The sequence below is a fragment of the Ptiloglossa arizonensis genome, chromosome 2 (genome assembly GCF_051014685.1).
Source record: "Ptiloglossa arizonensis isolate GNS036 chromosome 2, iyPtiAriz1_principal, whole genome shotgun sequence".
In the NCBI taxonomy this organism is placed as follows: Eukaryota; Metazoa; Arthropoda; class Insecta; order Hymenoptera; family Colletidae; genus Ptiloglossa; species Ptiloglossa arizonensis.
The window spans coordinates 24,812,406-24,831,179 of NC_135049.1; the positions used below are offsets into that span (position 1 = coordinate 24,812,406).

General features: G+C 35.8%; 3 protein-coding genes across 4 annotated transcripts; 1 reads left to right on the forward strand and 2 right to left on the reverse strand.

Annotated features, from left to right (window-relative positions):
• The first annotated feature begins 1,780 nt into the window (after window positions 1–1,780).
• Zyx (lipoma-preferred partner zyxin) lies at window positions 1,781–5,716 on the forward strand. Its single transcript, XM_076327780.1, has 6 exons — window positions 1,781–2,514; window positions 2,800–2,938; window positions 3,122–3,599; window positions 3,686–4,023; window positions 4,115–4,530; window positions 4,610–5,716. The coding sequence occupies exons 2-6, from the start codon at window positions 2,804–2,806 to the stop codon at window positions 4,860–4,862; spliced, it is 1,620 nt and encodes a 539-aa protein (XP_076183895.1). The 5' UTR covers window positions 1,781–2,514; window positions 2,800–2,803; the 3' UTR covers window positions 4,863–5,716.
• Window positions 5,308–14,927, reverse strand: LOC143155261 (uncharacterized). Its single transcript, XM_076327779.1, has 7 exons — window positions 14,735–14,927; window positions 13,799–14,083; window positions 13,583–13,718; window positions 13,381–13,500; window positions 13,195–13,298; window positions 11,708–12,121; window positions 5,308–10,763 (listed from the first exon to the last, which is right to left on the reverse strand). Exons 1-7 carry the CDS (start codon window positions 14,735–14,737, stop codon window positions 9,285–9,287), a joined length of 2,541 nt encoding a protein of 846 aa, XP_076183894.1. The 5' UTR covers window positions 14,738–14,927; the 3' UTR covers window positions 5,308–9,284.
• A 1,126-nt stretch (window positions 14,928–16,053) lies between these two features.
• LOC143143157 (transcription factor 15) lies at window positions 16,054–17,952 on the reverse strand. Of its 2 annotated transcripts, none has more exons than XM_076304129.1 (3): window positions 17,734–17,952; window positions 16,551–16,806; window positions 16,054–16,245 (listed from the first exon to the last, which is right to left on the reverse strand). In XM_076304129.1, exons 1-3 carry the CDS (start codon window positions 17,808–17,810, stop codon window positions 16,132–16,134), a joined length of 447 nt encoding a protein of 148 aa, XP_076160244.1. In that variant the 5' UTR covers window positions 17,811–17,952; the 3' UTR covers window positions 16,054–16,131. The 2 variants fall into 2 exon arrangements, with proteins under 2 accessions (XP_076160244.1, XP_076160243.1); XM_076304128.1 differs by having other exon boundaries at window positions 16,551–16,860.
• Between the last annotated feature and the right edge of the window lie 822 nt (window positions 17,953–18,774).

The following is an 18,774-nucleotide window of genomic DNA, read 5'->3' on the forward strand; positions in this document are numbered from 1 at the left end:
AAAACATTATAAAATACGGAAATATCTATACCCTTGACGATAAATGCGAAAGGTAAACTAGGTCAACAATGTTTAAACTTACGGCGAAAAATTTCTTTTTATTCTGCACAAGAAATGTTGTAATAACTGTTTTACTGTTATTTTATGGGAAAAGTACGAAAAAATTTTAAAAATGTTTACAAAAAATAATCGAGGTAAATTTCTTTTCATTCTGTTCAAGAAATGTTGCAGTAACTGTTTTACTCTCATTTTATGGGAAAAGTACGAAAAAATTTAAAAAATGTTTACAAGAAATAATTGAGGTAATTAAAATAAATTGTTCGACTATTTCTTTAGGAAGCACATTTTTCAGAGCCAGATGTAATTAACAGAAAAACTTCTCGTCCGTGGAACGCGCGTGACGTGGCTGATAACTCGACAGCTCGTAAAACGGCTGGCAATGACTACGCTTTGAAAAATGGTATAGGTAAACATAACTCATTTTTGTTCCGAGAATATATACTACTGTTCAATTGTGCTCTTCGAGATAACAATAGAAAAATAATATACCTGGAACAAAATCAGCTGGCCGCTCGTGTTCACTTCTCCGAGTGTGAATAATCTCAGGCATGACTTCTACCTACTTTATGCTCTGTTAAGGGCACAAATCCTTTGTGAATGTAAAAATTAGATTTTAATATTTTCAAAAAGTACAAAGAAATTATGTTTTTCGATTTATGTTATTTCTTGATTAATAAACCTTGCAAGTACAGTAGAAAATATAATTAAGATTAATTGTAACATTGTTTCTATTTCACAGTATGCATTTGCGTCGATTTCGTTACCGCGAGCGTGAAACACGGTTCGAATTGAATCGCTATCGCGCATAATCTAAACAATTTCCTCCAGTTCGGTTTATGTCATCTAAAAGAGTATTAAATAAAATATAATTGAGATAATTTTTCGTAAAAATTTTAAGAGTGTATATTTTGCTATAACAATTAATATGCATTTTCTCTATTGTTTGTCGTGTTTAATTGTTATCTATTAGCCGAAAAGTAACAAACAAAATATTTATCATACTTGACTTTATTACAGTTGGTCTACGATTGCGTTCTTATCAGAGTTGGATACTACAAACATTTGAATAAAGATTATTATTACAAATGATATCCAAATCGTTCGTAATCTCGAAGAAAGTTTATTCAAATTGGTTTTTATTCAAACGTTTATTCAAATACTGCCAAACTCTACTCTACACGTTTGCGCGAAGAGATAAAAATAGAGCAACAGTTTAGTTAAACGATATGGTGGGAGTAGCCCCTGTGGCCTTAATCGGGCAATTGATTTTGTTCTGACTGTGGTTAAATTAAAATGTCCCTCCTCAACTGGCAGACATATAAAATATAAAAAATTTAACGAAAGGAGAAATTTGTTTGTTATTATTATAAAATCAACCACAATCACGAACAGATACGAAAAAGAATAATTTTGCAATGATTAAATTGCAATTGGGAGATATATTAATAGGATGTGACAAAAATAAGGCACAATTTATTTCGACTCAATGAAGTCCAAAAATTTGAAACCCTTTTTCCTTCTTTATTTGAAGAAAATGGTAATGTTTCAAACAAACTTTATGCAATTGATATACATTCAATTCTGTTCACTCACCTTTATTTATGCTGTAAAGGACAGACGAATATGTGAATATAAAATTAAGTAATGAATTTTGAATTCTATTACGTCCATTGAAAATATATAAAGTAAATTATTCTAGTGTCGATAACGTACGTTCGAAGATGGCGCGGAACGCTAACCTGTGTGGCTGCAACTTTCCGAACGCTTAGAGAAAATCGTGTGAACTAAATTGACAAATAAAAAGGAAAAAGAAATGAGCTTATTATCCTTTTACTTTTCAAGCAGAAGGACAACCTGTTTGGACTACGAAGAGCGAATCTTTCAAATCAAATTCGTGTAACTTTATAAAGTATCCGACGTTCTTATCTACGCGAATATCGAACTTTGAGAAGTCGAAACTTTGCTCCTCTAAAACGAGACTCGTGAACGTGCGTCGTACACGATATTATTCACGTTCGATACAGGCATTTTTATAATTTAATTACTATATGCGACAACGTAACGACGTGTATGAATCAGGGCGTGGTTTGATTCGTTCGCAAATAAAGTCAGTGCACTTGCTGTTGAAGAATCGTGTGTAAAGTGACAGTAGTGTGAAATTTATTAATTTGTCGACGACTCGTTTGTTGTTTAATCAGTGAACATTCAAGTCGTTTCTCGATTACTGTTTGAATGTAGCATCGCATATGTAGACGAGGGCTACGGTTGGGCCCGAAAAGTCACCGTAAAGGAATTTCTGAAGTTGCGAGATAAGGGATTTATGAGTCAGCCATTCAGTTCTGATTCGATCGACCTACGAAACATTTGACGATTTCTTGAGATTAAACACTTTTCAACTTTCGGGTGTTCAAAATAACATTTTTTAAAGGACAATTAATTTTATTAACTTACCAGGTGGGTTTGAAGGCTTTTTTAGTAGCAGAAGTTCCATTCTGGAGCAAACAGGTGCTATATACTTTTACTTGACAGATATAAGATCTAACTGGAGATAATTTCTTGTGATAAAGTTTCCAGAGTCACATATTCTATTACAAAACATTACTCCCTAATACAATATTTATAATTTATAAATATTCTACTCGATGCATACAGCTTTCTGAATGTTCATTTTTATTAGATTTATATACCTTTTATACACCATAAAAAAATTGGACCAAAACATAACGCTATTGTTTGCAGAAAAATGTCTAATGTCAGTAATTTGGAGCAACAAATTGCAAGCTTGCAAATTAATCACAGAGATGGTGTCAAAACTATCAAGCCTGGAAAGAAAGTAGGGCCAGCTGTACCGCCTAAACCAAAAAAGTCACAACCTCAGGTCAGTAAATTATACGAATTATAATAAAAAAGTGGAATTGTTATGCTGCTAACAATACTTTATGCTTCTTCTACACGTCTGTTCCATTATTATATGGAAATGTCAATGGTAAAAGTAGCAAAAATTAGAATTTCTTTGAGGTAACTCTTTTAAATAGGTATACATTGTGTAACATTTTTTCAGATACCGCAAAGTTACACCATAAAGGCTGCGTCTGTGCCATCATACAGTACAGTACTCAACAATTCTGGAACAAATGAAAAGCCATCAAATTTGTATGTGAACTCTCCTTCACCATATGTGCCACTAAATATAGAAAAGAATGATTTTTCACTGTCATCCTCTACAAACGGAAAAGATACATCTAAAGTTTATCAAAATAATGATAATTTCTACATACGTCAAGCAGATGAAAAATTTGAACCAAAATATGGATATGATGAAAAAAATTACTATTCAAATGTTGGAAATATGCCAGCTCCTCAAGTCCCAGTTGAAGATCACTCGAGATCCGTAAGAAATATTGTATATAGCAACATAGATCCTCCAGTATCCATTCCGGTAAAAACTGGAGGTAAAACTGAAAAGGACATAATCTACAGTAATATTCAATGGAATTCTAAACCAGAGAATACATACTGCAATATTCCTTCTGCTCATGGTAATTATGAAATAAATTTTTTGCATAATTATTCAAAATATCTCTTCCACTGTTGTCTACTAATTCAATTAATCATTATGTTAAAGATGACTTACCGCCGCCTCCAGAACCTTCGGAGTATGTTCCTTGCGTTCCAGGTAGTTCTTTTCCACCGCCACCGGAAGAACTACCACCGCCACCAAGTCCTGTTTCATCCAGCTATAGCGAATTAAGACGTGCCACTTATCAAACTGATTTTCCTTCGGATAATTATCCAAACGATATTTATGGTCCGAGCTCACAGTCTAGTTCAACATATGAATCTATATATGAACCCATTAATCCTAGACCGCCGTCACAACTGTCTTGTAATTATTCTATGTATTCTGGCTATGGATCCGCTACATCAACTCAGCCGCAAGGAAAAGTATCACCAGTTAAGGAAGTACGTTGAAATTATTTTGAGCATAATAAATTTCTTGTTCCTGAAAAACATTTCTTCAACAAATTTGAGTTACGTGCATCTTCTTTTTAAGGTGGATGTTCTAACTGACCTATTAGTTCAAGGAATGGAAGATAATTCTGAAGACAGCGATATATACGGAATTTGTGCACAATGTGGTCGTAAAGTTGAAGGAGAAGGTACCGGTTGCTCTGCTATGGATAAAGTGTTCCACATTGATTGTTTCTGTTGTTATGTTTGTAAAGTTAACCTACAGGGTAAACCATTTTATTCATTGGAAAGTAAACCCTATTGCGAAGAAGATTATCTAAATACCTTAGAAAAGTGCTGTGTTTGTACTAGACCGATATTGGATAGAATATTAAGAGCAACCGGCAAACCTTATCATCCATCTTGCTTCACATGCGTAGTTTGTGGTCAAAGCTTGGACGGTATACCGTTTACAGTGGATGCTACAAATCAAATCCATTGCATACAATGCTTTCACAAGTCAGTAATATCTTATGTCACTTATGTGGATTGGTTTATCCCAAAGATATGAGTTTAAATTAATATTTTTGTGTTACAGAAAATTTGCACCCCGCTGTTGCGTGTGTAAGTTACCAATTATGCCAGAACCAGGGCAGGATGAAACAGTACGGGTTGTGGCTCTGGATCGTAGTTTTCATATTCAGTGTTACAAATGCGAAGATTGCGGTTTGGTTCTATCTTCTGATTCTGAGGGGCGTGGCTGCTATCCTTTGGATGACCATGTATTATGTAAAAGTTGTAATGCTACTCGTGTACAAGCACTTACATCGCACATGACGACAGAATTATAAATCGTATAAACACATAATAATTATCGAGACGATTTCAAGCCATATATTACATTGTTATACTTGTAGTTGCAGTTCTACAAATTCTTAACATTTAAAGATAAGTCTGTATATTCTTTGAAAATATTGACATTTTGTACGTTTTTAAAGAATTTTCTAATCAAAGCCATTTTATATTTCAATATGAGCATTTATTTTCATTATTTAATACTTAAAGGTGAATTACACCAATTATTCATAATATTTCTAAATACAACTTTTTTAGAGATTTATATTTCTGAAAATATATATTTATATACATATTGACTTAAAATGGTTAGATCCCAAAAATGTAAAACTAAGTTAATGTCACTTTTTTAGCACTGCCATATTTAAGATACTGAATTTTTTTAACAATCATTACAAAACAAATACTTTTTAGAAATATTTTCCTGAAACAAGTGTGATGATTAGAAACTACGATAATCAATGTGATTCTAGTAAAATACTGCATACATTACTAAATCAAAGTACTCAATATTTAGTGTTAAAGAAAGCTGTTCAATTTTATGTAAAATTATATTCAAGATAATGGCACATCAATGATATGAAGTAGAAATTGTGCCATTTGTACATCCGTTTTTATTAACCGAAAGTATATAAAACGTATACGGTGGTATATTGAATCTGTTACGTATTTAGATTTCCGCTTTACGGTAAATCATGTGATACGGTAGAATTAATACAATGTATTAGTGCAAATACCTTAGATTATATCGTTTATTTAGTATGTGAAAATATTAAATAATGAATAGGACTTAATTGTAAAATGTATTACTGGAACGATATTGAATCAATAAAACATTCAATCTACCCAAGAGTGGTGCAAATTCATTTTAATTTCACTACTGTTCTACTTTTATCCATTCATTAAAAAGAATAAAAAGTAGATACAACCGAACAAGAAAGGTAAATTCACAAATACAGTGTATATATATTGGAGCATTGTATATTTTATATTTTTAATGAGATTTTATTGTTATATATTTGCAGGAGAGATTCACACTTATTTTAGTCTAGACCTTTTCTTTACTATGTTTTTTCCATCTATATAATGTTCATGCACAGATGTCTTTATTTTGTTTTAAATATATGCATCTTTTATATGTAATATATTTTTTTTATTATCATCGAGTACTTAGTTTTTTGTTGTACAACCTACGTGTCATCTTGTGTATAATTTATGTTTTTTAATACATCAAGTTCTGTGTTTTAGAAGGCATGCTTTTTAAATTATGGAACGTATTTCATTAATTTTCTTTAGAGAACCAACTCAACAGACTTGAAATTGATTTATTTGGTTATTCAATTGCATTTGATCGTTTTGAAAAAGTTATTATTGATCGCTAAGAGAAAGAGAAGGGATTCATCAGGATGAACCGTCGAAACTGTTACACGTCAGTTTTCCACTCTGAATGTATTTAATTGCCGATCTAACATTTCATTACTGGAAATTTCTTAGAATTAGGCCATAATGTGTTTCGGTAATACCATAAACGGTAAAAATTTGGAAAAGGAAACGAAAAGTAACTATTTTCGACTATGTTCTTGAATCTAGAACATTAGAAACATAGTATAATCCACAATCGTAAAAAGCACACCTCTTACACCGTGTATAATATACATCAATTATATTCCTATGTTCAACTACACGTACCCGCTAATATCTATCTTAGACTCCTTTTATATTATAATATACTTTGCGAAGTATATATCATATTTTATATCGTATCAGCACCATTCTACGTTGAATTTAGTACGTGGATAGTAACCGCGGTCAAGCGATTCACTCCTAATACGTTTGTCTATTTGTCAGACCAGTACCAAACTGAACATAGAATCGCGCTTTTCGCGCATTCTCTTCACATAGATGTATGTTATATGTAGGTATGTATGCGTATATGTATACGTGTATGAAATATGCGTGTGTAGTGTGTGAGAAACAGCATCGATGCACTGACACACGAATGCTTACACACGTAAACTGTCTTCTTCTCGTTTTAACTTGCACGCAATAATCACAGCCACCTATCCAAATTCGCGCACACGCATACCCAAATACGCGTTTTGTCGCACTCACATTCCATATACCTTCGGTATACGTTATTTTTTGTCTGTTTATTTGTTAATATTTATATATATATATATATTTATATGTATATATTTATATATGTATATTGCTGAGATATCTTTCGTGTATCATACATAGAAATAGGTGCCGAAACGAGCTGCTCCTTTCTTCTGTTACATTGTTACAATACCGTCTGTAACGACCACAATGAGAAAGAAAAGGGGTCATGTAACTCGAATGCCGTATATGCGATGATTTCTTCCTTGCTCTATCGCATTTCTCTATTATCTCCGTAAAATTCTTTTCATCTAAGTAATTTTCATTCCCGAATTCCCTCTTCTAACAGCATACTTTCACACTTTCAAATTCGCTGGGTGCTGGCGGGCTGCGCAGCCCGTAAATCAATAAATAAATAGAGGAACAACATTCTTCAAACATCTTTTTTTCTTATAACAACATTAGAGGCTCTTGGAACGTAACGCAACAAATGTTCAACAATACAATCACGAAAACAAATAGAAGGCACTCTTGCATTTTTTTCTCAATAAATTAATTTTTTTCGTAACGACTCACGGGTAATCTACGCGTTCTAGGCCTTTGTCGTGTCGTCTACGTATAATCCCTCGGATATATGTTTTTCGCTTTCATTCTCTATGTCTCACTCTCTTTTCTTCTATTTCTCCATTACAATTGCCGCGATATCTAAATCACAGCGCCACAAACCTTCGGTTCGTTACCAGTTTTTCGTCTTTTTCCCCCTCGTTTTAAATAGACAATAATAGCTACAATATGCGAGATATGAGATAACAAATTTCTCGTTATAGATAAAAGAAATTCACGTTCATAACAATTAGGTAGAATATTATTTAACTTTTTATATTATAATAATTTAATTATTGTTATTTGCTTGGAAGCTCACAGCCGACACATTTTTTTTAATTCATTATTACATATTTTTTTTTCATTATTTTTATCGTATTCGTTTGGGTATGGGGCATCTCTTTTTTGTTTGTTAACAGCTATTTACGATCTTTTTTCTTTACTCTTTTGCGCGGATAATTTATCGGAGGGAAAAAAAATATAACAATAAATTAGTGTCCGCTACCGTTTCGAAAATGCGTGAGAATACATCACGGTTACTCTAATTAAACTATAAGTACTGTGTACCATTTTTCAGGTAGAAAATAAAAAACGAGAGATGTGGCAGTGCCTTGAGCAACCGTTTTATGAAACTCAACTCTATTCTGCCTCCCTATTTACCCCTTCTGCATATTCTTTTTTTTCTTTTTGAACACATAACAAATCGCTCGTCTTTGTACGATAACAACGTTATTTGTTTTTTTTTTTTAGTTTTCTTCTGTTCTATTATCTGTTTTATCCGTCTATCCTACTCTAGCCTTGCTCGTGAGATTCAATGGTTTGTCGAGCCTATCGCGCGTATAACGTCAAATACTGCATACTATAGATTTAAATAATGTAGCATACCTGTAGTATCTATTTAAGATATATAATTTCTCGCCTCGTTAACATTCGACTTTTGTATGAGATAATGTAACTGCCTGTTTGATATATATATACATACACACACACACATATGTGTATATACACACATATCCATACATATGCTTGTACGTATGTCTATATACACATACGTGTGCACATATGTACATATATACACACACACATATATTAATTGTGTATATCATTTTCTAATATAATAATCTTTAAATATCATATTTTATTTTATTATATATATATATATATTTTTTTTTATAAATGCTTAACAATTTAGTACGTTTGATAATTTATCGAAGAATTTATAATTTACAAGTCCGCGTGTCTAATTTTTCTTTTCTTTGTTATATATTTTTTTTTCTTTTTCGAATTTGGGACTGAGATCACAAGAGAAGAATCGTACACCCTTATATATTGTGTGTGTGCGTGTGTGTTTGGTGTTTGTCGTGTATGTTGTGTGTGCGCGCGCACGCACGCACGCACATATATATATATATATATATAAAAGTACACACGTGCTTATGCAGGTTTGTCGAATATACGCAGATTTGATACGTCCGGATCGACGTTAGTTTTCATACGGCTTCGAAATCGAGATACACGCGCGCTCATCTGTACCGTGTTCTCTGTTGTTGTTGTTGTTGTTCGTGCATACATGTATGTATGTGTGTGTGTATGTCCGTGTCCGTGTATTTGTGTCCTGTGTGTTACAATAGAGATGACCGAGAAAAGGAGAATCAGAGGACAAAACAAAGAAAAAGAAAAAAGAAAACGAACAATCGGAGCGCATTCGAAAGCGTTCAAAGGCTCAGAGCTTGCATCTGATGGCACGTGTCGCTCAGCTGATTCTGATCTCCCGCAGGATGACTTGAATGATGAGTCCGTGGCGTTCCTGGTGGTGTAATGGGCATTCTACCGACACCTGGCGGAGCGTCACCGGCACCGCCCAGATTATCGTCGGTTACTTTGTTCCCGGTCTGCATGATCCCGTTCACCTTGTACTTGCTCTGGCGCAGCATGGTGGTCGTCTGAGCGGAACCGGAGCTCGAATACTTCTCCGTCGGCTTGCGGCTGGCGGACAGCGTCGGGGCAATGGTGTACCGACGCTGGCTGGACTGTTGCTGCTGTTGCTGGTGTTGGGACGGGGCTAAGGATGGCTGATAACGGTTTTGCGTCGGAGGATAAAACTGGACCTGGGAGGTGGGTGGTGACAAAGTTGGAAGTGGTCGTGTCATGGGTGAATACGGTGCTGGCGGTGGGCTCACCGGCTTCTCCGAACTATTACTGCTCTCTACTGCGGCCTGTACGCCCTGCGAACCGTTGTTGTTACTCTCGCCATCGATCGGATTGTAAGTCTCGTTGGACTGTGCGCTAGAACCGTTCCCGTGCTCCGTCTGTCCGTTGTTACTTCTATAGATGTTAGTCGCGTTTTTACGGGTCGAGTAGTTGCTCGACCTTACCGCGTTATCGAAATACTGTTCGTTGGAATTGCTCCTGCGGCCGTTCGCGTAGTCGAAGCACTGACTCGCGTTGAATATTCTCGACTGCGCGCTCGCGTAAGCGGGATTGTACGACTGACCAGACGGGTTCGACGCGAAGTTCCCGGACCTCTGTGCGGTACCCTGAGGATTGTAGCTATCGGACTTTTGCGTTACCGTTACGAAGCAAGCCGGAGAGCCCACTGTGGAACCAGCCGTTCTTCTGTTATATTGCATGGAGAACCGCGACGCCATCGCGGGCGACGAATACTTGTTGTAACCTCCGTCTACGTTACTGTGCTTATACGATTGAGAGTTCCCTAAGTTTTGAGTTTTAACGAAAGGAGCTTGATGAGACAACGCGATCCCATGGTTCTGGGACTTCGTGTAACTGTTCTGACCATTTGCGGGCCCGGACTTCGAATAGTCCCTGGAATTGAAACTCTGACTTTTATTGGCCGAGTCGAATATCTGTTGAGACACCGACGGTGGAGTTGGTAGCAAGCTAGTACCGCCGGAAGCGTTGTGAAACGATGGTGTATGCGTGTGAGGAATGTAAACCGGGTGATACACAATGGCTCTACAATGCATTTGATTGCCACTGCAATCGTCAGTTTCGTTCAAGCATCTCTGTGAGCTGTACAAGTTCCCAGTGTGTATCGCGATCGGATGATAATTGGCATAACGACCAGACATGGGGAATTTCACGGGCATTAAGGACACCAGGGGTGTAGCTGACCCTGTAGCAGCCTGTGTTTCACCATGTGGTTGCTCCGAGTGGCTCGATGTGGAACGAGAATCCTACGATTTATTTCACAGATGATAGTTTTCACGGATGAACGTTGAAAGTAATGAAAGTATGTTTTTTGTTTTTTTGTTTTCATTGACTTGCTCACGAGTACTGTTACAGCAAAAAAAAAAACTAAACCTCGAAATGGTATACACACTTTCCAAGCACGACTAACTAAACTTGAAATTGCAATCAAATTCTGCCCGCTAATCTCGGTCTATATTTGTGTTAATCACTCGAATACTATTCGCTGCTCGTTGTTTAACCCTTTTGTAGAATATGAATCTTATCGACACTGCGAAAATATATTTGTAAACAACAATAATAAAATTACTCGTATTTGTTGGAAGATGGTTAGATTTACAGGTTTTACAGAAGGGTTAAAACCAACTATAAGTACGCACAATTGCATTAATTCGGTCTTTTTTAAGGGTTTCGTGACTCGTTTCGCATTACCACTTCTCTTTCATTAACGATACTCTTCTTGAATTCGATACATATAACTTATACGTGACGGATTATATGAATGCTATAAGTACGAAGAATACCTTCTTACCGTATTATACATACACATTTAGTAGAGGATCCTTTGTTCACTGGACTAACAACTTATTTTAATCTCTAGATTCCACGCAGTTAATAAGAAATTATTATTTTATACAAATTATCCGCATCCAGATTAAATATTTCAGGGGGCTTCGTTTTGTCGTAACTGCATCTCGTATTTCAGCCGTGCGACAATTAAAATAATACTGTGAAAAAGAAGAGGTAGCGTGAATTGAGCCATGAATGTCTTGAAAGGAAACGAATTAATGCAACCGTGTGTAAGTTTCCCTTATAAAGAGGACTAAGCTTACTGAGTGGCACCTGAAACTGTTCAACTTACAATGTTAACGTGTCATTACTTTTGGTAAAATAGAAAGCGCGTTTTAGCATGAAGGGAATATTAACTTACCTCCTGTGGAGCAGCCTGACCGTCAGACGACGTTTGCTGGCATGGCGTGTCGGTAGGATAAAGCAACAACTGCTGATCTGTCAATCCCATGGGCGCATGTGGAGGAGGCGGTGGGTGGGGTCCGGCTGCGAAAGGATAGTAAAGATGATCCATCTGCGGAGGAGGAGGGCCTGCAGGCACCGGTGGATGATGATGCGGTGGTGGCGCGGCAGGGGCGTAAAAATGCGCAGGTGGTGGTGGAGGCAAAGATGGAAGCGGCGGCGGCGGACCTGTCGGTGGACTAGTCGCCCCTGTGCCGTTGTTACCGCTTCCGGAATTGCTGTTACCGCCGCTCGTGTTGCTTTGTGAATTGTTAGTGGGGTACAAGTACGGATGAGCTCCGGCGGCGGTCGCCCCTGCATAATACGTCTCGTACTGCACAAAAAAGAGAATTCGACGATGATTTATGGGCACTTGTACACGGTCGTGGAGGAAAATTAAAGGAACCATCTATTTTACACAAAACTGTCGTACATTATTAAAAAGTCTTTGACGAGTTTCTCCCCGAGTGCTCCTCTCTTTTAACGTTCATTCACGATTCTAAAAGTAATAGAGAGATCAATCTCGTTCCAGAGTACTAAGGTCAATGTACATGCTATGAAACAACAGTTATTGATAATGAATAGCGTTCCAGGGAAACTCAAGTATTACATACTTTACCTCAAATTGACTTTAATCTTTTGGTGCACGCCTATAATATGAATATACATATTGTGCTGTGCTTATTGTGTGCAAGTTTACTCTAACTGTTGTTTTCTTATGTGGAATGATTCGAGAGAAACAAATAATATTTACGAGGTTAAAAAGTATCTTAAAGCATGACACGCAACATGTGTTATAAATACATTGTTCCATATTCTCGGTGAAACACAGAAATTGTGGTATAAAATAATAACATGAAAAAATATGATAGAGACGTTGCATCGTGAGACTACGATCGAAAAATATTTATGACATTCTATACTGTAGTAAAATTCTGGTTGCGATAAGCATAAGAAATACATATTGGATGAATAGATGAAATACATCAAATGTAAGAATTTGTGCACAGAACTCATGACAAACTATTAATATAAATCATAGATTATGAAAGAATGTCAAATGTACATGCATTGACAGGCCATGCAGAAGACTGACAAAGAAAACGCACAAGGGTGATGCGCTGCATGCTAGTCATTTAGCATAGACCATGTACCTTTAGACCTCAATACTGTATAGCGTCGAGAAGGACGTAAGTAGGCATTTGCTGAGGGTTGGGTAGAAACGCCGGTGGTATGGCTTCTCCCATCAAACCATTTGTCTGTCAAACCGCAACCGATTTACCGTTTAATATAAATACAAGCTATACCCATGGACAATTCATATGGTAGGATGTACATACATAGGACCCAAGATTAAAGGAATATCAGAGAATGAAATAGAGTGTGTTTATTCTATATTTTACTCACCGACATAGGTGAATACTGATGATATTGCTGTGGCATGTATAAAGATGGAGCAGGACACGGATACATCACAGGTGCAAAAGTTTGATGACCAGCAGCTTGCGGTCCTAATCATTGACATCGAACTTCATTATTAGAAACATTTAAACTTTACGCAAAAATAAATTATGATTTTATTTAAAAATTTACCAAACACTCCCGTGGCTTGATAAATAGTCGCCGGATCAGTTGGTGGAGCAATCGGTGTCGTTGGTGCAGGAGCGGTTGTGTTGTAAAATGTCATTCCATTCTGATACGTAAGACCCATACCTAACAAAAGACAGGTAAGGAAACAAAAATTTGTCTTATATGATAAAAATTTGCATACTCAACATCAATGTATTAGACTAACCATTTGGAAAATAGTAAGGACTAGTAGGCACAGAGGGTGGAGATCCAGAACCACCGTCAAAAGATCTATTAAAAGGTTGTTTTTTAATTGCTGGTGCTATATTTAATTTCCTTTCCCTCAACACAATGCATTCAGACTATAAAGAAAATAATTTATAATTATTAATACAATTCATTTCTTATTTTGAGAATAGATAGACACAAATATGTTACAAACCTCTTGTTGAAGTCTTTTAGCTTCTTCTTCGGTTTCAAACGTAACAAATCCATAACCTTTGGAGACGCCAGCACGATCAGCAATTATTTTCGTAGCTTTTACATTGCCATAAGAGGAAAAAACATGAGCCAGTTCTTCCACACTTGTGTTAGCCGAAATACCACCTACAAAGATGCGATTTGGTACTAATGTACCATACTTCGGAGCAGCCATAGTGAGACTTGTAGCTGAGGCAGGGCTAGAGGCTGGACTAGACCCCTCAGTTCCACCCGTTGATGCCGAACTCTAAATAATATGATTAATGTTAAAATAATGTGGCTAATATTTAAAAATAATATAAGAATAAAATAATAAAGAATATGTAAACGAATTTAATATGTAGAGAGAGAGAGCAGTGAACAGATATGTTAAACATTTTTAATATTTTATATAAATTTTATAGTTTAGTGTGTGATTTAATCTTTAGTTGCTTTCGTATGTTGTTATTCACTACCTGTTATGTCCTATTTTGAATTATTTGTATTGTGAGGTGGAAAACATTAAAACACTAAACTGAGGATCATTTTCTAAAGCTGATGTTATGCACATTGCAAGAAATTTCTTCCCACTTAATACATGGTATAACAACTGACAATTAAATGTCGTTTAACTCGTATTATTGTGCCGCGAAACTCAAAATATAACGAAAAAAAAAAACGACGTCTCATATGCACCAACCTAATAAAAATATTGACAAGCGAGAGCTGTTACACTGTTCTACACCGAAATTTGAGGCATCTATACAGGTTAAATCTTTATGAACATTTAATAAGGACATCGTCCCATGCGTCGCTGTTTCGTGTACGAAACACCGCATCAACGATAAAATGTAGTCTTAAATGAAAGATAAATTTGTTATAGGGTTAGATGAAAATTTTCATGCAAAAGAGAGCTCACCATCTTCGCGAGAGTCGGGCGTGTAAATGAGTATCCTAGCCGTGGGTTTGTCCTAGCAGCTTGAAGGTACCCTGGCCTCGCACGAGGTCACCTGGGTGCCCAGGGACTGCCAAGGACCGTTGCAACCACTTCAAAAGGACTTCCAGCCTCCGGCGAAGCTGCTGTTCCTTCTCGCTAAACTTCCAAACACTACAGAGACACTTTTACAAGATGGCGGTCATACGCGCCGTTCAGGGCGCTAATTTCCCTGGTTTTAAATTTTCTATCCGTCCGATCGTCATTCAAGCTTTCAGTCTCGCGAATGAGCATTCGTAGACATTTTATGAATAGAAAGCATTCTTTAAGATTTCTTATGATGTAACGTATGAAACATGCAGAATATGACGTTCACCGCATACGTTTTAAATGATACGATAATACGAACGCACTATTTGGCGAAATAAATTATTTCACAAGTATAAGCGGCAATTAAAATTTTCTCGATTTGTACTTCCAATTGAATTTAAGAAAATTAATTTCAACATATAAGTAACACTAGCTGTGCATATATATTTATTGATATAGCAACACAGTATAATTATTAATGTGAAATTATTATTACACAAATATCTATTTTCTGGATTTAAAAACTATGTTTCTTTACACGATGCGAGGCTTGAGAGAATTCAGTTTTGTCACAATGGCGGTGATTGTTTATGGTTACTATGGTTTTTTTTTTTTTATGGAGCTTACCTAATTCTGGATATAGAAACATTCGTGGAATTGTTTCTCAGCAATGAACATAATATGCCTATGGACTACCTCGCAATGAATAATCGAATAAAAACACTGAAATTGGAACGAGGAACGAGAACGGAGAGAAAAACGAAAATATGCTTCCTCACAGCATTGTTGACTTCGAAAGACTGAAACATTCGCCGCCGTACTACCCTGGTCGCCGCAACATCTGTAATTTTATCGATACTGTGACCGAATTTATTTCTCACTCGTTTACTATCACTATAAATATAATTAATAATTGACACGATAAATTTTTGCTTCAAAATAAAAACTACTTTCCAAACAGTGTGTCTAATAAAATATTATAACGTTATTTTGAATACGATTGTGCTCGTGATTTTACAATATTCGATGTTCGAATGTTACGAGAAAAATGACAAAAGGCAGGCATAAACATGTGTAAACGTGGTATCCATCTCCATTTTTCTAGACACGAGCAAATGCTACAACAGAATATTATTTTCTCTAATATTGTAATTATTGTGTCGTTTGTTGGTCAATGCAACAACTAAAGCATCAAATACGATAGAGTTAATGGATTCAATGTAAACTTTATTAAACTCAATCGTGTGTATATACAGAAAATGTACAGTAAATTATTTTCTACAGCGTGGTCTTTACACGTTGTTTAAATTGAAGTACGTCGTGGCCGTGGAACTAGTAGGAATAGCACATAATGATCTCTCAGCGGTTTGATAATCTGAAATTACTTCAGAAGCAATATTTAAGCTCTGAAAATTAAAAAAAATGTCAATTACTAGATACTTCTTCTGTTTAAATTGCTCATTTTCTACAGTTGGATCGGTACTTTTATTAAAATTTTTAACGTAGGATTAATTTTTTATTTTAACTTCGAACTACACCTTCGAATTAACCATAAAGTACACGAGACAATAAATAACTCAAGTATCTTTAATAAAATAAAATATTAACAATAACGCGTCCGGGTAATAAATAATTCAAATAATAAAAATTCCGGAAGAGACATTTATCTTGTTCGTAGAAGTAATACTCATTTCCGCTCAATGAGACTTACGTAGTTTTTGTGCATGGCAAGACAGAAAGTGCAAATTTGCGGCCTCGTTTGCGAATCGGCCCAATGATTTGTCCCGTAAATACTGTCACTGTCTTCGATACGTGAACAGGGTTGGTCTATATGACCTGCAACGAGGATGGCACCCAAGTGGTTGATGTAACTGCTGGCTAATCTCAAAGTCTCTATTTTCGATAATTTCCTATCCACCGGTTCCGTCGGTATTAAAGTTCTCAAGGCACTGAAAGCCGTGTTCACACTGCACAGTGAAGATTGGAATTCTTGAGTCTTGTAGCTGTTTGCACTCCTTACCCTCCAAAAGGATATTCACAAATTTTCCACTATTGGGTACAAAATTTTGTTTATACGCTGCCCAAAATTTCTGAACAATTCGAAAGAATTGTAATTAAAGAATTGAGACCTGACGTGAAAAAAAAAAAAAATACTACACATCCAAGACAATGTTGGCTCTACTTAATGTACAACTTACACAGAATGTTGGAGCTTTCAAAGCATTGATCTCTTAACTAAAATCATCAAAGTAGATAATTCTTTAATTATTTTGAGCAGCATAGAAAACGTCAATTTACTTTTTAAGCGAACTTTCATTTTAACGATTGCTCATTATAAATAGTATGTAATTTGTGTAACACGTTAGAGCATTTAAAGTTACTGGGTACTTTACTGAGGAATAAGTTATTCGTGTCATTTATTACAATTTACGCAATTCAAACAAAAATTACACGTTTTAATAATAATCATTGTCATTGTAAATTTATTTAATACATAAATACTTTTAAGTTGGCTAAGGAAAAATTGTTCTTAAAAAACATTTGTAAACGTTATATACAAAAATACACAACTCGGCGTTATAACATTAATTGTATCGATTTAAATAAATTTAATAACAGCGAACAAGTGGATTTCCATTGTAGGTGATAGTGGTCAGTATGTACACCTTCGGGGTAAATATAAACACATGCTTCGTACAATGTTTCTATTACAATTTTATTATAACAATAAGTCAACAATTGAATCTACACCCAAGATATTCAAAGAATACAAAAATCACAAACGGAGAAATAAACACACTAGTATGAACGTGTATTATTACATAGTTCATGCCATCGTACGAAGAAGAGGAAGTTTTTAGTGTTTTATAAAAACGAAAGAAAATTATTTTCACCTATGAGTGCGATCCCTCTCGCGTGCATTTGCTTGATAACGTTGTTTTGACGATTCTTCCTTTTTTCGTGCAGCCATGCTGCACTGCACTTGTTCAGTTAATCGTACTACAACTTCGTTAACTTGAAAAAGTCGTCCGACTACACCGGCGGCTTATTTATGAATGACTAAGCTTCGCGGCTTCCGTCGTTTCCACCAGGATTCCCTCTTCACCAACGTGTTACTCTTACAACCCCCCCCCCTCACGACCCTATTACTCGAATAACACATGTGAACTGCACGTGCATCCAAACAGGGGCGAACGAAGCACTTGTACGATGCTTCACTAGTAAAAACAAAACGCGTTAATGATAATCCACAACAACCATACAGAGGAAAAAATACAGATATTGTATTTGACACGTTAGAAATAAAATTACGACACTGTAATGTCGACAAAAAAAAAATAATAATAATATAGTAAAAGCTTAAAGTACTGAGTAATTCGTAGGTTTAAAGTCGACTGTAGTAGTTTTATAAAAGAGAAATTTTCATCTAGAACTCGTAACAAATAATTCTTTGAGATCAATATGGATACTTTTGAGCAATAAAATTATTTACAAATACAGGAGAAACTATGATGGAAGTATTTCGCGAAAGACTCGTGGCCGAAGACTTCGATCGTTACTTTCTTTCAGTTAAAATGTTATAAAAAACGTAAGATATATTATTGTTTTAAATATGAAATTTTCACGCCGTTAACACTTGGCAATTGGTTTTTCAATAGTATGGTCAACGTGTTACTTGTGCTTCCTGCATACAAACATACCAGTACACACGGAATACGATGACTCCCACGTAAAGTGGTTGGAAGCTGGGTTTCACATTACGGTCAATAAAAACAAGCCGACACCGACAGGAAGAGCGAGGAAAACAAATTCCATGTGTAAAACTAATTAGGACAGTTCCATGCAGCTTCCAGACAACTCGTAACTACCTCCTCTACAAATTCGTTTAACGTTAGAACTTGGATATAAAGCTATGATAAGATGACACCAAAAGA